The 22,714-nt window shown below is 44.7% G+C and overlaps 1 protein-coding gene across 8 annotated transcripts; it reads left to right on the top strand.

Moving 5' to 3' along the window:
- The first annotated feature begins 4,268 nt into the window (after window positions 1–4,268).
- On the top strand, window positions 4,269–20,908 carry LOC103654780 (uncharacterized). 8 transcript variants are annotated; one of them, XR_002269340.3, is made up of 4 exons: window positions 4,269–7,532; window positions 16,470–16,653; window positions 16,755–16,809; window positions 20,504–20,908. XR_002269340.3 is itself a non-coding variant. In XM_008681595.3 (2 exons), exon 1 carries the CDS (start codon window positions 4,398–4,400, stop codon window positions 7,512–7,514), a length of 3,117 nt encoding a protein of 1,038 aa, XP_008679817.1. In that variant the 5' UTR covers window positions 4,269–4,397; the 3' UTR covers window positions 7,515–7,532; window positions 20,504–20,908. The 8 variants fall into 8 exon arrangements, 1 of the variants encoding a protein (XP_008679817.1); XR_002269345.3 differs by lacking the exons at window positions 16,470–16,653; window positions 16,755–16,809 and adding exons at window positions 15,430–15,522; window positions 15,610–15,952; XR_002269341.3 differs by lacking the exons at window positions 16,470–16,653; window positions 16,755–16,809 and adding exons at window positions 9,318–9,462; window positions 9,549–9,624 and having other exon boundaries at window positions 4,333–7,532; window positions 20,504–20,635.
- The last annotated feature ends 1,806 nt before the right edge of the window (window positions 20,909–22,714 follow it).

Raw genomic sequence — 22,714 nt, 5'->3', positions numbered from 1 at the left:
GGGCACATGCAGGAAAAAGTCACACGGATGGCGAGCGACCTGACTCGCGAATTCTATCGAGCAAGAATATCGAAATAGCGTGAAAGGAAAAATGGAAAATGAAATGGAGAGTCTGTTGAACCTGATCTGTGACCTCAAATCTCTAAATCGGACCTTCTGGTAGAGGATGGTGAGACCGTTGAAGTTACTCTAAGAGATGTTTGGTTTATAGGAACTATTTTTTTCTTATTTTATTTATTTTAGTCCCTAAACTGCTAAATACACAAACTAAAACTTTATTACCCCTAAGAACTGTCATCCTAATCAGCATATAGTTATTTTGTTACAAAGTCATATTCTTTTAATGGAATATACTTGAGAAAAGATGTTTCGTTGCACAAATAATTTAATAAAATAAGTGATTACATAAATAAAAAAATCTTATTATTAATAGTTTATTTTTTTTCACCACTAGGATCAATTGAAGACCATCAATGAGGCCAAATGGACCTCAATAGAATCTCCGCACAAAAAAATATATTCCTAAATATGTATCTTCTATTTCATGCCTATCATTATAATCTCTACTTACACTAATATGATTTATAGTCCAGTCCCATAAAATGACTATTATATTAAAAAATAGATTATCCTATTATATGTGCATGTTGAGTAATCAATCTCTAACATTGTTTCTTACTTTACACGACACGTACGTAAAACATATAAGCCGGAGAAAAAGAAACACGAAATATATGAAGATCAAATACGATCATAAAAATACGCCATATGTTTCTGTTTTGTTGATCTGTATTTTATGGCTTTTGCGACCAAAATATTTTGTTGCCTGAAAAAATTGTATGTATAGCTGCTCAGTGGGTAGCTTCAGCTTTGAGTGCATAATTATTCTGTGGCCTTTAAGACTAATAATTGTTGCACATTTATATAATTACTCACCCTGCAAGAAGCACCAATATAATATAATATCTAGACTGGTTACAGTGTTACATTTGCAGATTAAACTATTCTACTACTAAATGTTTAGATAATTCTAAACCTTCTAAACCTTTGATACGTATGTACCATATATGTTACTATTTTTTTTGTAGGTATCACTCTTTTAACTATGTACATAGATAGGTCAAAGACCCGCTTGAGCCATTTAGGTTGTCTCTAACAACACCCTATAAAAGATTATGTCTGATAAATATAGCGGATGGTAACCTCCACAACGCCTCCAACAATAGTCTACATCTCCAGTAAATTTAGCGGCAGCCGCCAGACTAGAGATGGCAACGGGTAAAAATCCGCTGGGTATTACTTGCCCAAACTCATACCCGCGAAGAAAAAATACGTCCGCTAAAAAACTCATACCCATGACGGGTATAAAATTTTGCCCAAACCTATACCCATGCGGGTTTCAGGTACCCAACGGGTTTCTCATACCCACTAACATCAACATAAAAAATAATTCATCATGTAAATAACAATTAATACATTAATAATCTAGGATAAAAGGAACATGTAATAACTAATTTTAGCTTAAAATTTGTTACATAAAGTTTATTTCAATTAGAACATATTCAATTAATAATATTATGAGACTATTTATAAGGAATGGTGATTTTAAGGCGGATTTTAAAAACCCATGAGTTTGCGGGTATGAGTAGTGGAAGAACAAACTCATGCCCACGTACCCGTTGGGTTTCCATTTGAACCCATTAACAAACTCATGAGTACAGAAATTGACCCAAACTCATACCCTAATAGAGCAAAAATCCACCAGATTTCGAGTAGCGGGTACCCATTGCCATCTCCCATCTCTAACTAATTTTAGCTTAAAATTTGTTACATAAAGTTTATTTCAATTAGAACATATTCAATTAATAATATTATGAGACTATTTATAAGGAATGGTGATTTTAAGGCGGATTTTAAAAACCCATGAGTTTGCGGGTATGAGTAGTGGAAGAACAAACTCATGCCCACGTACCCGTTGGGTTTCCATTTGAACCCATTAACAAACTCATGAGTACAGAAATTGACCCAAACTCATACCCTAATAGAGCAAAAATCCACCAGATTTCGAGTAGCGGGTACCCATTGCCATCTCCCATCTCTACGCCAGACGCGCTAAATGTGGCGTTTCTCCATCGTTCACTATCACACCGGCTCTTTCGTTCCCGCGCCGCACTTTCCGAGCATGGCATATGACAGACCATGCAATCCACCTATATATTCAATGAAATGACGGACAAGCAAAAATAAAGACACCAGTGATGTTTCTTTTGTCCAATGCGAATTTATTTTACAAAAAATATTTGAATAGCATTTTCTTCGAAAAAGATTAGTAATATAATATGTACATAATGTAATTGTTTTAATTAGTCCATAATTCAATTTAGATAGCACAAAGAATGAATATATATTGTGTAGCATATTTTAATTCTATGACATAAGAACAATTTTTTAGAAGTGGACAATATAAAAACAATGTTTATTGTGTAATCTGGTAACACTGTAGATATAGAGGACGAAATTTAGAGGATGCTGCTAGAGATGAAGAAGATATAGATGATGGAACTTTTTGAGTGTGCTGTAAAAGACAGAGAATATTTCTTTAAGGACTAATTTAGAAACCACATTTTTCTAAGGGATTTCTATTTTTCCAAGGGAAATTAGTTTATTTTATCTTGAGAAAATAGAAATCTAATGGAAAAATAGAGTTCCCAGACTAGACATAAGGGATGAAATTTAGGGGATTGTTAGAATTATAGGTATTTCCGTATCATTTTAATTCCATAAATTAACATTATGACGATGACATATAAAAGATAATTAATCATATAAATTGTGATCTCAAATATATCCATAACAATATAGATCATGAGAACACAAAGCATATGAAGCATATAAATCATATAAATATAATAAACATGTAAACTGACTGAACAATTGAAAATAAACAGATAAAAACATAAACAACATTACTATAAAATTAAAACAAACAGATACAACATATTATAATAAGACATAACAGATAAGATAAAATCATTGCTACATATAAAACATCACATATGGATATATGAAACATATATAATCTGCAAAACGTAAAACAGTAAGGAAATAAACTGATCATACCATCTCATGCGCTCTGATGATCCAGATCCTTGTCCAGCTTCCCTTGTCATGTCGCCAGGAAGATGTTTTGGGCAGTTGCGTAGACGCTTCCTAAAAACCTAATTGCCGATCCCCCGTGCAAGGTCTCGAACGAGGGTTCTCCTCTACTTAACCTCTCGCAGAGGGAAGTTGAAGGAGAAGGGTCGCATGCGGCACGCCAGGAGACGGGCAGCTGAAGGACAAAGGTCTCGCATGCCGCTGACGAAGAGACAGGCAACTGAAAGGTTTAACCCGGAGTTTGAAACTCCCGCGGTTAATGAGTGCTAAAAATTAATACAACCACACCACGTCCGCTCGCCGCCTGCCTGCCTACCTCGCCACGCCCGAGGCCGGCGGTGGCGGTGGCGCGCACACGCGTGTGTGTCACGCCCTTGTCCATTTCTTGACTTCTCAAATTAAGTGGAATAATTCCCACCATATAAGTCAAGCCAAAAGACACTTGGACTTCCAATATGGTACTATTGGTATTCTCAACCATTACACACCATAAAGTTTATTCAATAAATGGGCCAAGCCCATAAAAGATCCAACAACGTTGTCCCTTTAGGGGATGAAATTTAAGTGACGTTGCTGGAGACAGACATACTAGTCATCTATTAGCAATCTCTAGCCAGGAACGAGTCCAGCCGAAGAGGCCAATGTGACGTATTGCTAGTTTTCCAGTTTAAGGGCTAGTTTGGTAACCCCATTTTCCGAGTGATTTTTATTTTCTCAAAGAAAATTAGTTTATTTTTTCTCTTGATAAAATGAAAATCGCTTGAGAAAATGGTATTCCCAGACTAGCCCTAAACCATAAAAATCTACATACATGACCTTAACCGCTGTCAACACATTTGAAAATCATTTGCTTGTTTTGGCGCTGATGCCACATTACCATAACAATTAGTAATCAGGAAAAACTAAGATAAAAATGTGATTTATTTATTTTTGCACAAAAGCAAAGAGTGATAAGGAGTTCATCTTTCGTACACATTTTGTTTAAGCTTCCAATTTATAACGGATTACAGACTCTAGCGTTTCTGAAGCAGAACAATAGATGACAAGTACTTGAACAGTAGATAACCGATTCCATTCAAGAGCGCTGTTGACTGCATGAATCTGTAGTCCAAATTGAAAAATAGCACAACAAACATTTTTAAAAAAGCCCCTCGTCTCTCTCAATTATTTGATCCACACCCACATGGAAAACCGAAGCCAAAACCCACGCGAAGCCACCTCCCCGAATTCCCCAACCCGCCATGCCCGACTCCGCCGATCCCCTCCCCACGCAAGCCTCGCCGGATCCGGACATGCCGCCGCGGAAGCCTACAGCTGGCTGCGGCGGCGGCAAGCTCAAGAAGCCTCTCACTGACAAGCAGCGCGCTGCCGCGGAGCAGCGCCTGTCCCACCTCCGCGCCCACCTCATCCTCCGATCCCTCGAGTCCTCAGCTGCCGGGGCCCGTGCCCTACCGCCGGCGCAGGAGGCGGCGCTCGATGCCCTAGGTCTGCTCGAGTTTTTCCGCCTCGACCTGCAATCCGACACCCTGCGCCCCGACCTCATCGCCCCGCTCGTCGCCTACTACGACCCGGTCTGCAAGCGCAGCTTCGTCCGAGGCGTCCGTGTCGCCGTCTCGCGCCACAACTTTACCCGCGCGCTCTGCCTACCCTCGAAGCCCTCCCCCTCGGCGCCGGCCCCAGCCGACATCGACCCCGCAGCCGTGGTGCCTGCCGTTATGCAGCTCCTGAAGGATTACGTTCTGCTCCCGTTCCTAGGAGACGACATGTGCATACTGCCGCAGGAAGTGGCCGCCGCGGAGCAGGCGGTCAGGGAGGGGGCGGCGCATAGGGTTGACTGGGCGGGCCTGATGTGGGGCCTCGTCGAGAAGGAGATCCTCGAGCTGCCTAAGAGGGAAGACGGGGTGTGCTACTACGGGCCTCATCTGCAGAGGCTCATTTATGCCCAAAAGCCACATTTGTTGGAGCTGGTGGAGGAAGGGGGCACAGGAGAGCCTGCTCCGGAGGCATCCACTGATGTGGAGATGGAGGAGGATGGTGATGTGGATATGAAAAGCAAGAGCTTGGTGGAGCTGGAGCTGGGGGATAGGGATGGGGATGCCAGTAACGACGTGAGGAGCAAGAGCTTGGAGGAGTCGGAATTGGGAAATGCTAGTGCAAGGAGTGATGGTTTGGACGAGTTGGAATTGGGGGTTTCTGTTACTAGGAACAAGGTCATGGAGGAGTTGGGTTTAGGGGATATGGATGACAGGAACAACAGTATAGAGGAACTAGAGGTGGTTGAGGAAGATGCAAGGAGCAAGAGGTTGGATGAATATGAGTCTGTGGATGTGGATCCGGATGCCATGGATAACAATATAGATGAAATAAACACAGTCAATGAAGACTCAAGGAGGAAAAGCTTGAATGAATCTGAGACTGTGGATGTGGATCCGGATGCCATGGACAACAATATAGATGAAATGCAGGCGGTCAATGAAGACTCAAGGAGCAAGAGCTTGAATGAATCTGAGGATGTGGATGTGGATCCGCATGCCATGGACAACAATATAGATGAAATGGAGATGGTCAATGAAGATGCAAGGACCAAGAGCTTGGATGAATCTGAGGCTGTGGATGTGGATCCGGATGCCATGGACAACAATATAGATGAAATGGAGGCAGTCAGTGAAGATTCAAGGAGCAAGACCTTCAATGAGTCTGAGTCTGTGGATGCCATGAACAACAATATAGTCGAATTGGATGCGGTCAATGAAGACACAAGGAGCCAGAGATTGAATGATGAATCAGAGTTGGTGGAAGAGGATGTTAAGGGTCCAAACTTAGATGACAAGAACACTGCGGATGAGCATGTCAATGGCACAAACATTGATGGAATATGTTTGGGATTTGTGGCAGTTGAAGTGGTGCCTGCTGTACATGAGGCAAGGCTTGACAATAATGAGGAAACAGCAGAGGTAGCACCAATGGGGGGCGATGATGTGCCAGTGCCTACAGATGTGGATGGTGAAGAACCCTTGGTGGAGGCAGCAGCTGTAACACAGGAGGTAGTGGCTGTTGCAGAGGAATTGGGGGATGATGAGGCTGAGGAGGATGAAGAGAAGGATGCAATGGGATTGAGCTTGGGGTTTGACTCTACCAATGGTTATGTTGCTATGGATGTGGAAGAGGAAACTAATGTTGAGAATCTGGACGAGGATGAGAGTGACAGTGCCAATGAAGAGGCAGAGGAGTCAGAGGATGATGCATTTGAGGTTAATGATGGAGAGGACATGAATTGGAGAATTGGGGATGGCAGGGGGGATGAGGGAATGTCACATTCTTTGCAACGCTGTAACACATTTGGAGGCATGGAGTTTGAGAACCTGAATGAAGGGGAGACTGTAATGAAGGATGAGTTGAGGTTTGATGATTTCCCTGCGAGGGCATCTTCAGAAAGGATGACACCATCAAACCTCCTCCAAGCCATGAACTCAATTCCCTCAACGTACAATGTAGCAGGGAATGTGCATGATCTGCCTTCTGGGGATTTCTTGGCTATGGGGGCTGATGCACATAAGAATGGAGTGGATCTGGGACCAGGGAGCTCATATTTATTTGGGAATAATGGTAAGAGGAATATTGATGATATTGATGGTTACGATGACAATATGCAGGCGCAAGAGGACTTTCCTCAGTCTAATCAGCAGAAGAGGATGCGCCATAGTAACAGTGGCAACATATCACCTGGATCAGGCTTTTTCAACGCAAGCTTTTCGGTACCTATACAGAACTTGATGGTTGAGGCAAGCAGGCTCTATGAGCAGAAGGAGCAAAAACTTCAGAGTTTGCAATTTGAGAAACAACATTGGTCTGACATGCTGCAAGAGAAGGAAGCCATTATCCAATCCCTAAACTCAGCTCGGTTTGAGCAACAGAACAAGTATCAAGTGGAGCTTAGACGCTTCGAGCATGATCTGAATGTTATGGCCCATTTGGTAACTACCTACAAAAGAGCTTTAAAACAGACCCGGGCTTCTTTTGATGAGTACAGGAAGAAGTTCCCTTGCAATGTTCCTCTTTATGATGATGTTGCTGGTGGTGGTGGTCTTGTTCTTAGTGTGAGGGAGTTGGAGAAGAGGCGGTGTGAGGAGGAGCAGCAAAAAATTGCCATGGTAAATGATATGATCGAAAGATTCCAGTACAAATGGTTCTCAAAGCTTGAAGAGTGGGGACTGTCTGTCAACTCACTGTGGAGCAGAATGGAAGGACTCTATAAGGAGATTGAGCTTCTGAAGGAAAATAGAAGATCAAGATTTGCTACCCCAGCTACAGAGGAATCTCTAGCTACAGAAGAACCTACCCCAGCTACAGAGGAATGAGTTCCCTGACAGTCAGAGGTATGTGGATTAGTATAGAAGTAGTCTCTTGTAGTTAAGTGAACAAATAAATTGTCTAGACTCTAGCGAAAGATGCACATTACATGTGTATCAGTTGGATGCTAAATTATTTTTTTGAACTTTGAAGCCTTTTGCCACTACTTTTGAGCAATGCTCTCCTGTGCCTTGAGGAAAAAACTACTTTTGAGCACTTCCTTAAACTACACGAAAACCCTAGGACAGAAACGGAAGAACTTGCTTTACCATGCAGTGTTCACTACTTGCCTTCATTTAGTATAAACATTTCCTGCTGAACTGCTACATCCCATAACCATAAGACAGATGCTATCTCTCCTTTTGTTTTGGCTTGTAAGCAATCATCTTCGGTAAGTATTGTTGAGTTTGTTGTCAGGTCTACCGATCAACTTGGCTAGGTGGATGTTTTGCTATAATAATTTACAGCTAATTGTTTGCAGAAAAAAGCTAAAAATTACAATGAGATGTTTGAAAAGTTTCTAGATGATATTGTTGAGTGATGCTCTTGGAGCAACTCCAAGAGATTATCTAAATTTATTTTTTAAAGATAAATATGACTATTAGAAGAAAAAGGTCTCTAATAGACTCTGTAAATGGCTCTCCAGATTTACTAGCTCAACATCCTTCCACCTTCACTCTCTATTCTTGGATAGTCTACATCCCTCACCATCTGGCCTGTTGGCGTGCTCGGTGCTTCCTTCCCGTCCCGTGTGTTGCGCCCGCATTTTCCCGCTTGTTGCACCCACATTTTCCCGCAAACAGGCTCCAATACTTACTCTCTAAACAACTCCATCTGTCTCACTCCAAAACCACCACTCCCGCTCTCTGTTAATGTTGAGGCTACAACACTCTACATGTTATATATGATAGTTCTCATGAATTTTATCGCTAGAGGAAAATTATAGCAAACTAACTATTAGAGTATAGAGATTGAAACTTAGGGGGGCCATTGGAGGGACAAGAGATATATAAAGAGAATATTCATGGAATGGCTATCCAAATAGAGAAATATAGAGATTGAAGTTTAGAGAGGCTTTTGGAGTGCACACTTAACAATAGTACAGCTATACTAGCTGACTTCACATTTAATTGGAAAAGTTAATGATTTGTATTTAATATTATTTCTTTTAATGTATGCTAATGCTAAAACTTTAATGTTGGTTGAAGGCAAAGTACAAAGTTATTATATTGTTTTGGAATGAAGGAGTGTCCATTGGATAAACAGGCCTAATTTTGTAGGACTCAGCTGGCTTCTTTTATTAATTGTAGAACCTCCCTCCTTCCAGATTATATAAAATCTCATTGAAATCCCACATCACAAGCCAAGGAATCCGGTGGTCTCCCTTTATTGACCATAGAATCTCCCATGTCATGTGCTTTCGGTCCCATGCAGGTTCACCATCAATACCAGTGAACCTCCAACCCCATCTTCTATGATGACATCAATATAGTTCTTTGTGACTCTTTGTCACGAACATTAATGTCATCCCGCCACAACAACAGCAACCCCCCCCCCCCATCACTCTCATGGTGGTCGAAGACATCACATCTAACTTTTTCTGCCTTAGCTTTATCCAGATGTGTTTCAGACAGAAACAACGAACTGCCTGGGCTGAGCCTAGCCTGCAGCGGTTCCATGCAGGAGTTTCCTTGTGCCCAGTGAACCTACTCGAGGGAGGACGCCGATAGAGATAATTGTTTCAACACTTGTTTCACTGTTCCATCACTTACACCTTTCCTCTGTCTTTTCTTATCCTGTATCTTCTCCAGGCTATCACTTGCATCAGTACAAGATCCCAGTGCAATTAGAAGATTGTCCTTGCTAAGATCATCCTCATATAGTCATATATGTTCATATCATCGCCTTCTGCAGCTTCCCCCGCCACACCCCTCCCTCTCCCTCGACCACGAGCTGGTAAGCAACCTCTACCACCATCCCCACGTCTTCCATTGTTGTTACCTCCGAACTTCACCAATAGCAGTGCGCGGCTTCCTTGTTAGGCGGGCGGTGCGGAAGCTGCACTTGCTGATCAGCTCATCGCTGCACCAACTCGCAGCCTGCACGCCCAACCACCAGGTCTCGTCTATACTTTTTGAACCCCCTGCAGAAGTCGAGATCTGGGTATGCAGCCCCCCTGCACGATCAAAGAGGGTCGTCTCCTTCATTCGGGCAACTGCCTTGGTGCTGGACAAACCCAACATAAGAACGGGCTGGTTCCTCCTTCACCTTTCATCCAACGTGAAGTCCGCAGTTCAACTCTTTCCTTGGGATCCAGGAGGACAGGAGGACATAGCTGCAGTTCAAATTTATATTTTAGTTCCACAATTATTTTGTATTTTCGTCTTAAATAATAAAGGTAAGCCGAGATGTAAAAGGCTTAACCTTAAGTCGTGTCAGGTAAGTCTATGGCAGCTCGAGGACGAGCTGGTCCTCAAGGGAGGGGGAGATGTCATGGGCATCATAGGGAGCGAGAGGCAACAGCCAGGCGGGGATAAGGCTAGAGAATAAGATTGAGATGAGCTGGGATAAGGCTAGAGAATAAGATTGAGATGAGAGAATTGTGGAGAGTTGGTTAGCATCAGATAAGTCCAAGAAAGTAGGAGTTAGTTGAGAGTTTGTAGGAGAAGTTGGTTAGCCATAGGGCTATTTATAAGCCGCATGGCAGCAGGGAATGAATCAAGCAAGATCAATTATCCAAAACTGCTCTTCTCCCTTGTCTCTCTCAAGCCACCGGTGAGGAATCCCTCACGGTGAAGGTCTGGAGCGCGACTACGAACTGCGTAGCCGCGGTCCAGCGACGTTGGGCGTCGAGGCAGATGTCATGGGCACAATAGGGAGCGAGAGGCAACAGCCAGGCTGGGATAAGGCTAGAGAATAAGATTGAGATGAGCTGGGATAAGGTTAGAGAATAAGATTGAAATGAGAGAATTGTGGAGAGTTGGTTAGCATCAGATAAGTCCAAGAAAGTAGGAGTTAGTTGAGAGTTTGTAGGAGAAGTTGGTTAGCCATAGAGCTATTTATAAGCCGCATGGCAGCAGGGAATAAATCAAGCAAAGATCATTATCAAACCAATCTCTCCCCCTTTAAATGACCCTCTCAAGCGCCTAGGGCTGCTACCCTAAAACCAAGCCTGCGACAGAGGGGTATAACCTCGCCGAAGAAGACAGCTATCCCCATGGACCGAAGGTCCATGACACCTGGTATCAGCTCCAGGTTATCCTCACCACCACCAGCCGCCCATCCCTCACCACCACCAGCCGCCGCGCCATCCGCCGCCGCAACGCCCTCCCACCCGCCCTCTCCAACTCCAGATGCATTCACTCGGCTCGAAGAGAAGTGGGATCAATTTGTTGTGATGTTCCACCGCTACAAGGAGAAGACAGAGAAGGAACTCCAAGCAGCGGTGCGGCTTCAGGCGGCAGCGCGAGGGTTCCTGGCACGCCGCCAGGTACAGTCCTTTCGTGGGGAGAAGCACCTTGCTGTGGCCTCCAGGGCCACCCCATGGCCGTCATCACATGAGCAGGCCGTGGTGCGCCTGCAAGCCGCAGTGCGCGGCTTCCTTGTTAGGCGGGCGGTGCGGAAGCTGCACTTGCTGATCAGCTCATCGCTGCACCAACTCGCAGCCTGCGCGCCCAACCACCAGGTCTCGTCTATACTTTTTGAACCCCCTGCAGAAGTCGAGATCTGGGTATGCAGCGCCCCTGCACGGCCAAAGAGGATCGTCTCCTTCATTCGGGCAACTGCCTTGGTGCTGGACAGACCCAACATAAGAACGGGTTGGTTCCTCCTTCACCTTTCATCCAACGTGAAGTCCGCAGTTCAGCTCTTTCCTTGGGATCCAGGAGGACAGGAGGACATACTGCAGTTCAAATTTATATTTTAGTTCCACAATTATTTTGTTTTTTCGTCTTAAATAATAAAGGTAAGCCGAGATGTAAAAGGCTTAACCTTAAGTCGTGTCAGGTAAGTCTATGGCAGCTCGAGGACGAGCTGGTCCTCAAGGGAGGGGGAGATGTCATGGACACAATAGGGAGCGAGAGGCAACAGCCAGGCTGGGATAAGGCTAGAGAATAAGATTGAGATGAGCTGGGATAAGGTTAGAGAATAAGATTGAAATGAGAGAATTGTGGAGAGTTGGTTAGCATCAGATAAGTCCAAGAAAGTAGGAGTTAGTTGAGAGTTTGTAGGAGAAGTTGGTTAGCCATAGAGCTATTTATAAGCCGCATGGCAGCAGGGAATAAATCAAGCAAGATCATTATCAAACCAATCTCTCTCTCTTGCAATGACCCTCTCAAGCGCCTAGGGCTGCTACCCTAGAACCAAGCCTGCGGCAGAGGGGTATAACCTCGCCGGAGAAGACATCTATCCCCATGGACCGAAGGTCCATGACACACAACAACAGTGATCAGTGGGTCACCAACCTTTTTAGCAACCTTTTCAACGAGTTCCTTTTGGGGATTCCTAGGGTACAAGCCCAAACCAGAATCCTATCCAGTTTGTTGGAGACCCATCATACTCCCCGAGGACAACAGGCGCCCCTGAGCCCCTCTCCTTGGAAGCAGATTATCCCCTTTCACCTTGAAGGTAATTTCTTTAGCAGCCGCCCATGCAATACGCCAACATGGCAAAAGGGTTTTGTAGTATAAACCTAACACATCCAGCCAACTTACATCCTTGACGAGCTCCTCCAATTTTCCTGAGAAATCCAACTCGACCTCCTCCCCTCCCCCAGATTCAGGCCATTCAGCCTCTCCAAATTCAGTCCTGATCCATCGTTGCTTTAAGGCTAGGGGTGCACAGGGATGGTAGGAAGATCCCCAAGAGCACTGAGCACTTAAGGCTAGGGGTGTAATCGGCTAATCACATATCCGGATATTACTCGTTTCATATTTGTTTTTATATTTTCTCTTCGGATTCGGATTGGATACGGATGTTATCGAGTTGCGTCAAATAAGATTTGAATGGATATCAACATCTTAAATATACAATTTTTTATCGAACTGCGCGCCATTTCATTAAGAGAGAACCCTCCACCCAGTAGAAGAATTTCATGGTGCCCAAGTTTTCCAAATCCGCTTCCAAGGGGAGAATTTGATGGTGCCAACGAACATTGCGTTATAGGCAGATTTGCTGCTCTAGCACCCAGTAGAAGAAAGCCTCCAAACATGCTTATCTGGTGTGTCAAGTTGAAGGACAGCACCCTCCACCAGATCCCAAATATGGAGGTAACCAGCCAACACCTGAACTGTTAAGGCTCCCTTGATACCTGAGATCCAACATCTGTTGGAAAGAGCCTGATTCACTGTACGCCTTTTAGCTACTCTCTTGGGAATTGCATGGTAGAGCTCGGGGGCTAAATCAGCCACACATCTGCCCTGCAACCATTTTTCTGTCCAAAAAAGAGTATCCTCACCATTGCCAATGGTAACTTCAACTGCCATTTTGAACAAGGCTGCTGCTTGTGCAGGGAAACCAAGGTTTCGAGGTGTCCGTTTTCATGAACCAGAGCCATCGTAAGCGTAGAGTCCACCCCATCCTTTCCAGATCATGGATACCAAGACCACCGTACTGGTACGGCCGCTGCACTTTTCGCCAGGACACCATACAATTGCCTCCATTTGCTTGCTCTTGCCCTTTCCAGAGAAAACCCCGCCTTCTTTTGTCAATTGCTTTAATAACCCATTTGGGCAAATCAAGCGCAAGCATCAAATGAATAGGTGTTGCTAAAAGAGCTGATTTAACTAACTCTAGCCGGCCTGCTTTATTCAAGAGATGGACCTTCCACCCCAGCAATTTGATTGCAACCTTATCAATCAAAGGTAGCAAATCAGCTTTAGTTGGTTTAGCAAGAGTAAGGGGTATGCCAAGGTAGGAGCATGGGAAGCTGCCTACCGAGCAAGAGAGGATGTCTCTAGTGCGGCTAATGTCTTCCTCAGAGCAGTGGATGGGAATGACAGAGCTCTTTGAGTATACAGTCATACGAATACAATTTTTTTTTTCTGGAATACGCAGGAGAGCTGCGCATCATTGCATTAATAGAAGAATAGGAAAGGGGGAGAGAACCCCGGTACAGAACACACACACCACTTAGAGACTAAGGATCACCGACTATCATGGAGGAAACACGACCCACAACGCTGATCTAAGCTAGCAACTCATCAACTTGGAGGAAGGACAGGGCCTTGGCTCCAGTCAAGGACCATAGCACCGCCTCTTCCCTAGCCACTCTAAGGGCTGTGACCAGGCTGGGATTACAACCATCAAAGACGCATCTATTCCTATGCTTCCAAATGGTCCAAGCACCTAGGATCACTAAAGAATTAAAACTTTTTCTCAAAAAATCAGATGCCTGAGAGCTGCTAGACTTCCACCACGACTCAAAGGAATCCTCATGAGCTGGATACAGTTCCTGCAGCCCCACTGAACTAAGGAAATGAAACCAGAACTGTATGGCAAAAACACATTTGACCAGCAAATGATTTATGGTTTCAGCCTCTTGGTCGCACAGGGGGCACTGCTCAGGTCGGTCTAGTCCTCTTTTTATAAGCCTGTCAGCAGTCCAGCACCTATTATGTTCCACAAGCCATATAAAGAACTTGCACTTTCCAGGAGCCCAAGATTTCCACACACGTTCTGCTGGTTCGAACTGAACCGAACCAAGGAAGAGAGCTTTATAAGCAGAACTAGTTGTATACTCCCCTGAAGCGCTGAATTTCCATAAGTGGCGATCCCTTATTCCAGGTTGGAGCACAACTGCATCAAGCACTTCACAAAGTTCCAAGAATTCAGCAATGACTCTAACTGAAATTGCCCCATTCACATCGGAGATCCACTGAAAATTAGGGAGCGCATCTTTGACCAACCGTCTGTTGGCAAGACGCGGGGGCACCAAATCAAACACTGCAGGAGCTATGTCCTTAATACATTTCCCATCCAACCATCTATCCTTCCAGAAGAGGGTATTGGCTCCATCACCGAGCTTAGTAATAATGGCTGCAGCGATCAGATTTTTAACCACCTTACATACACGAGTGGGGAAGTCCGTCCAAGGCCTACTGGGGTCTGTTTTCTGCAGCCATGGCCAACGAGCTCTCAGAGCCCAACATAGGTTCTTTAGCTCACTAATCCCAAGACCACCCGGCTCCTTGGGACGGGTAACCTTAGGCGAAGCCAAGAGGCAATGACCACCACGGAACTCTTTCCTGCCCCTCCAAAGGAAGCCCTTCCTCAGCTTATCAATTGCTTTGATGGCCCAAACAGGAAGGTCAAGTGCCAAAGCTGCATAAATCATCTTTGCCGTCATGACAAACTGCACATGAATAGCTCTACCAGCCCGGGTCATAAGTTCAGCTTTCCATCCTGGCAGAAGGCTAGCTACTCTATCAACGATGGCCTGAACCTGGTCCCTTGTGAGTTTCTTGGGAGACAAAGGCAGACCAAGGTACTTACATGGAAAATCTATAGATTGTATACGGATCGAATACTGAATACTCGGCTCAGATACAGATCGGATCTGAGCCCTCTTAAATGGATCCAACTCGAATATGGACGGATAATATTCGTACCATTTACATCCCTACTTAAGGCGATCAACACTTGGACGTAGAAGATTGAATAATTGGAGTGAACTCTAGTTGTGTTGCTGCCGACAGAGGAAAAAGTAACCCTAGGGGTAAAAGTTGTGAGCTTCAAGGTTTTTTGTCAACCATAAGCTTAGGTAACCAGATACTATAAGACTAATTGGACTTGAGCAGTTGAGCTATTGCCTTGTTCCTTAGCCCTAGGTGACTTGTACAACATAGTTGGTCTAGGAAATTAGAATTCATATCTATGCAGAGTCTTAGCTTATGCAGTAACATGAGTTTTTTCTCACATACGCAGGAGAGCTGTACATCATTATATTAAGGAGAAAAAGGTCCAAAATAGTCCATCAAAGATACAAAGGAGGCCTCCTTAAGGCGGCCAGTATACACCGTACGTGAACACATCCATTGTACACAACTCACAAACTACCCTCCTCACACGATCTAAGCACTATCCTATCAACTCTCCAATCTGCAGGGAGGAGAGGGCATTTGCTCCTGCAAGAATCCAGCAGGATATCTCCCTGGCCATCGTCAGAACAGTGCCAACATTAGGAGCACTCCCATCCAAAACACAACTCTTTCGATGCTTCCAGATCATCCAAGCACCAAGAACCACGAGGCAATTGAAGCCTTTTGTCAACTGATCAACTCTTGAGCTACTATCCCTCCACCAGACCTCAAAAGATAACTTATTCTGCTGTAGGCATAGATTCTGGAGGCCACCAAGCTAGAGCAGCTCAAACCAGATTTGTCTGGAGAAAACAAACCCCAGAAACATATGAGCTTATACTTGAGCTATTCGAGCTCAAGCTCACTAGGTTCGTGAGCTTTGGCTCATTTGTTTTTTTTTTCTCGAAAGCGCAGGGGAACTGCACCTTAAATTATATTAAATGTGGAAAAACATAGGTCTATAGAAGACCAAATTACAAAGCACTCCTGACGGAGGCTAGAAATAAGCATATAGGAAGGGTCCATGAAAATCACACTTCTACCACCAACTAAAGAAAGAGCCATCAAGAGTTAGGCAAGGGAACAACCAAATAGGAAAGTCCCTTGGGTCCAGCTAATTCCGAAAGACTTCTCACCATCAGCCTGCTTAAGAATTAGAGATAGGCTGGGTGTCACTCCATCAAACACACATCTATTGCGATGATTCCAAATCATCCAGTCTCCCAAAATGATGAGAGAATCCAGTCCTTTCTTGACCATCCTCTATACTGCCTCTGAAGCCAACTTCCACCATTCCAAAAAGGATGTGAGGCTTGGTTGTGGAGCTAGGATGTGTAACCCAAATTTTCTTAACATTTATACCAGAAATTTCTTGCAAAAACGCAGGATACACAGAGGTGGTTCAGGATTTCAGCCTCTTGATCACATAATAGACAAATGTTTGGGTGATTCAGACCCCCTTTTTGCCAATCGATCAGTAGTCCAACATCTGTTTTGGGCCACAAGCCAAATAAAAAAGCAGCACTTTGATGGGGCCCAAGTTCTCCAGACTCTTTTATAGTGGCCAAAGGTACTGGATTCTAAGAAAGTACCTTTATATGCTGCTTTTGCCGAGTATTTGACATCTAGAGTTAAGCTGAAAATGTGTCTATCTTCTGTGTTTGGCTGCAGCCCAATTTCTGAGAGGGATTCCTAAAGCTTTAGATAATCTGCCAAGACTTCAACTGTAAGAGCCCCTTTTATATCTGAAATTCATCTTCTGTTCAATAAGGTTTCTTTCAGTTGATAATTCTTCTTGGGATTAAAGTATACAGCCTGGGAGCAATGTCAGAGATTCTTTTGCCATGCAACCATCTATCAGTCTAGAACAGTGTATTTGATCCATCCCCAACCTTAGAAATCAGTACCATGGAGAAGAAAGCTCTAGCTTTGCTTGGGAGTTGGGACTTGTATGGGAAGGTGTTGAGCTCCAACTATGGTAGTGCGGACTGTCCGCGCCTGGGGCCGGACGGTCCGCGGTCTGGACTGTACGCCGTAGTGGCGCGGACCGTCCGCGCGTGCGCAGAATCAATTAGGGTTCTGATTTTCTTGCGGGATTTGTTAGCTAAGCCTGCGAGATTAACTCAAGAACCGACTTGTAACGGGTCCAGACCTCTTCTCTTGATATAGATGAAGGGCTACAGCTGATTGAACCCCCCACAATGGATCAAATCAAATCTACTTATTGTTTTTACCTTATGCATTAGGAGTAGCTCTAGTTTAGCCCTAGTTTAGCTCCCCTCTACCTCAAATCTTCACCTCTCTTCGGCTCTACGTCGACTAGAGGCGTCTTGGGTGGCGTGCCGACACCAAGACACACCCTAGGATCTCTCCTCCCCGACGGGGTCCCTTTCAGGAGGCGAGATCTAGGTCTGCTGCGAAGAAGACCCTCTGTGCCATCGCGGACCGTTTGAGCCCTAGGTGCGGATCGTCCGGACGTACGCAGAATAGGAGACGCTCCTGCGCCTAGGTCATGGACCGTCTGGCCCTATGCCGTGGACCGTCCGACCTTATGCCGCGGACCGTCTGCACCTCCGTAGAGAGCACCGTCAGGCGGTCCGTTCCAGTGTTTGGCGCCTAGATCGACGCCAACACACTTTTTTGGCGACTCCGTTGGGGACCAGGTATCTAGATCTACTATAAATCAGGCCCTCAAATGGCCGGTTCTAAAGATCACACCGATATTTCCCCGGACAATATCCTGAAGCCGGCTGTTGAAAGTCTGACGGTTGAGGGGCAACAGCAATACAGAGACTACATGCGTCAAGCGAAGGAGAAATTCTTGTCACAATACACGTTGGATCGCCACCAGAAGGTTGTCAAACATGGAGAGACCGACGTCGCATCTCTTCTATCCTCGCTTCAAGTCCCTAACGTAAGTAAACCCGACGACATCCAATCTATTAAACATTATGTAGATCAGCAGCATAATCAAATGAAACAACAGATTGGAGGGTTAGAAGAATCAATTAGAAAATTAACACGTGCGTTGGAGAAGTCTTTTGCTCCTAGTTTTCCATCATATGAAAGTAGTAATAGGATATCGATGTCTAATACATCGGCAACAAATGGGGATTCGCAGCCCCAACCATTATATGGTATGTCGATGAACTCGTATCCAGGACAAATACCACCACCGCCGTTCCTGTTTGGCAGATCGACGCCCCTGGACATGGTCGGACTGTCCAAACTTTTGCCCGGACAGCCGACCCTTACGCGGACCGTCTGGCTTTCCCTGTCGGACAGTTCGGGGCTGCACCAGGACCACCGCGTGGCACCCCAATAGTAGCGAACACAACCGGGTAGTTCAGATTTACCATCGGACAGTCTGGATACGCATACACAGAACCTATTGTTGCACACTATGCACCAAATTATTACACACCACAACAGCAGTACGTTCCACCCCCTACATATTTAAACCACAGCGCACCATATGATCACATGCCGATCAACATAATCGATCGGTCACGGCAAGAAGGTCGACATAGCAATGCCCGACTGAATGAGCCCTACAGTCTAGGGTCTGGTGGTCTGCCATCGGACGCAATGGAGAACATTAGGGAAGAGATGGTTAAACTATTTTGAGATAGGCCGGAGTTAGTGTAGCTAGAGTAGGGCAGTCATACCAAAAGCCATATAATCACTGGTTTGACATTGTCCCATATCCACAAGGGGCAAGGATAACAAAGTTTTCTATTTTTTCTAGTGAAAATGGTAGAAGCACACACGAACATATAGGCCAGTTCCTAGAACACCTAGGCGAATTAGCCGATGGGGAAGCCTTTCGTGTTCGTTTATTTTCTTTATCCCTTACTTGTACCGCTTTTTCATGGTACGCCACCTTGCCTCCTAATTCCATTAATTTCTGGAATGATTTAGAGAGTAAATTTCATGAACATTTCCTTTTCGGGGAATATGAATTAGGGTTAGCTGATTTAGCCTCAGTCCGACAGTGACGCGAAGAATCGGTTAATGGTTATATTCGGAGGTTCTGGTCACTAGAAAACGATGCTTTCGGATCCATGTCGCAAACAAAGAGCTAGCAGGGCTGACTTTTAATGGGTTGCTATCCTACTTAAGAGACAAATTAGATGTCACCCAATTCTTTTCAATAGATCAGCTACATCAGCAGGTTTTGGCTTGTGAAAGCCGATGTAAAGAGACATCAAAATCGGTTGCACGTACTATACATCTAGTAGAGCGTGATAGTTCTGATAATGAATCCATAGATGTATATATCACTGAGCTTGTTTGGCCAACGAAGGCCAAATCTTCTGCATGTTCTTCTTTGCAGCCGGTTCAAAAAAATCGACAAGAAGTTAAATTTACTTTTAATCTTACCAAATGCGATAAAATATTTGACGAGCTACTAAAAAATGACAACATTAAATTAACGCACACTATCCCTCTAGATGAATTAAAAAGACGTGCTTACAACAAGTGGCATAATTCTTTTTCCCATGTCACCAATGATTGTAATGTTTTTCGTCGACAGATACAATCGGCCGTAAATGAGGACCGGATGAGTTTTCAGGAGATGCAAGTGGACACGCAACCATTTCCTGTCAATATGATAGAGCTAGCAAGCAAAAAGGTCTTGGTTCGGCCCGAAGTGGCTGATAAAGGCAAAGACAAAAACATGTCATCGGTGATCCTCGCACGTTGAGTATATCACAAGGAAGGATTGCTCGGAAGATTCGGGACAAGAAGACTAACAAGTTCGGAGGCGTCGGGGGGCAGACTCAGTCGAGCAAAGCTCCCTAACGCGAGCATCGCGGGCCGTCCGAGCCCTAGGTACGGACCATCCGATGCTGATGTAGACGGTCCGATTGACTCAGTCGGACAGTCCACCCATGGCCAGAGGCGTCAGCCTCTACACAGTGAAAAAGGAGACACAGGGGCAAAGCACACATGGTCGGCTGGTCAAAGCCGACCCGGCTCTACTTTTGATCAGTTGCTCTCCAAACATGCTAGCAAGAAGACCGTTCTATGTGATCGGCCAACAAAGAAACTCCGGTCACCAGCTAAAACGAAACGGCCGAATAAAACGCCCCGAAAGGTGACGCAACATAAAGAGGTGCTACAGGAAAAAGGTGTTGTTAGAGCCACATAAAGAGGTGCTCCAGAAACTCTAGGTTTTTGTGGAGCAGCTCCACGGTGGAGTGTCTCGAGCAGTCCCAAACATGCCCTAAGTAGGTAGAATTTGTAACGACCCTTGTTACAATTATACTTGGGCTTTCCTTTATTGTTTCTTCTAAGCTCTAATGTTTCCACAAGATCAAGTGATACTACTACAAATCATATGAAACTCGTTATGCTTCTTTTTGTTGGATAACATTTTGGACGAGCTGAAAGATCTCCCCATCTTTGTTTTTCAGGTTCAGATGTGAATATGACTCCCAGTCACTCCGCTAGATGTTTTGATGTCAACGAGCATACATTCCCTCTGCTGGATGACTCCCAGTTAGTCCCTACCCTCTGCTGCCACCAAGAGTGTGGCTGCCTATTGGTACATACTGTAGCAAGGATAAATAGTTTCGCAAGTAACCCTGCTTGTATCCTCATGTGGGATATTTTGATTATTAGTGATCAAGGCCCTGTTTGTTTCCTTCCAGGATTATTAGTGATTAAGGCCCTGTTTGATAAATAGTTCTCTAGATTATATAATCCACCTAATAATCTATGATGTTTGTTTGCCTCCCAACTTATTTAAGCTGGATTATATAATCTCGAGGGTAAACAAACATGGCTTAATTCAGGTGCATTTAGGGTTTCTTAATCTACGTGGAAGTGTGTGCTTTCATATCCTTTATTGCGCTTTGAATTCCTGATCATGCACTGGTGATGTGTACATGGCCTCGGAAAGGCATGCAAAGACTGCATGCATCCCAGTGGCACCACTAGTCCGTAGTGCCTTCAGCTTTACTGCTGCTAGTAACTTCTGCACCTGATCAGTGGGCGGATACTGCTAGCTCATGAACAAGTTCCAGGTACCGTACGTGATGCACTAGTCGCATTTGGCTCCAGTGGTTTGAAGAACGCCAATCACTTGCTGAAATCCTAGCAAAAGAAAATGTGAAACTTGTGAATATGTTGAGTTATGGTCTTCCGTTCGAGTAAATAGTTTGAAGATGCCCACTGCCCAGGTTGAACTGCATCAAGTATGACTTGGAGGAAAAAAGATACAAGGCACGTATTTCCCTAGTTTCAGAAAGGCGCCTGTCAATCTGGTGCCATCAGATTAATTGCAGTTGGCAATTTCTGGTAGTGCAGGCAACGTGTGATTTCTTAGGCTCCATCACCATTGTCTGGGAATATTGGTACATTTCCCCGTGAATTCTGGATAAGCTGCATATTTTGTTGGACTGTCCATGAGAATTTGCAAGGGGGCGAAAGGGCCTTTAGCCAGTTCGAGGGTTCGATTTTCTGTGGGGCGAATTTTAGACTGGTTAAAAATAAAAAAAATCATCTCTTTTGTCCTACGTCAAAGCATAGGTGGTTCGGGGGTGCGTCGAGTAGAGAATTTGCAAGGGGCACTGCAGTTGCTGGAAAAACTGGTTACAATCTTGCATTGATCAAAGATCTTCCACAACCAAATGGACAAGCTGTCGGTTGAGTGTTTCTTAACACAGAGCTAATCAACTCAGCTTACGGTTGTTTTTGGGTGGGTGGGGGGCTGGGGGCTGCCACTTCAAACATAAGGATTCAAGGAGTGACCAGCACGGAGTTTTGCTCTCACGATTGGCTTTGCACTTAATTTTTTGCCCCAAATAAGGGGGTGTTTGGTTTCTAGGGACTAATATTTAGTCCCTACATTTTATTCCATTTTAGTTCAAAAATTGTCAAATATAGAAATTAAAACTTTATTTTAGTTTCTATATTTAACAACTTATACACTAAAAAGGAATAAAATGAAGGGACTAAATATTAGTCCCTACAAACCAAACACCCCCTAAATAATGCACGCACGCATGGGACCGGACTTGATCTTGTATCGGCCCGGCCCAGCCCAGCAGCTGCATGAAAGCTATCCTTTCTTTGGGCTGATGCATAACGACCCAATAATTCAACTGAAACGAGCAGGCTGTTGAGTTGCAGCCGAAACGCAAGGTCCACCCAACCGTGATCCGTCGCTCGCGCTTTTAAAAGGAGGCCGCTCGTGCAGTCGTCCTCTCCCTCCGATCCTCCACCGCCGCCGGTGTCCTCTAGGGCACTTCCGTTTCTTCCTCTTCCAAAAACAATTTATGTGGCGACGGCTAGACGATTTGCTCCAATGGAACCAACTCTATCGTTCCCCTGCCCCTGGTCTCATAACCTGCTGTTCTTATTTCCGCTTCGTGACGATCTCTTCAATTCCTTTTGCGTGTTTCTTTTTGCTCTTTGCATCGACATGTTTTTGTTCTCACCGTGTTGTTTTGTTATGTTTATCGTGATACTCAGCGTGAACTGAGCTCGCCGATAGGTTCCTCTGGCATGATCACCAAAGTTGCTATGAGGGAGTTGCGGTGTGGTGCTCGGATATGAATCGACCGTGGTGGAGTTTGTCAGGCTTCTCGTTCCTCCTTGTGGGCTTGCAGTTTGGAATACTC

This window comes from Zea mays, chromosome 4 (assembly GCF_902167145.1).
Source record: "Zea mays cultivar B73 chromosome 4, Zm-B73-REFERENCE-NAM-5.0, whole genome shotgun sequence".
Taxonomy (NCBI): domain Eukaryota; kingdom Viridiplantae; phylum Streptophyta; class Magnoliopsida; order Poales; family Poaceae; genus Zea; species Zea mays.
The sequence above is the reverse complement of the archived record's forward strand: the minus strand, read 5'-3'. Positions and strand labels throughout refer to the sequence as shown.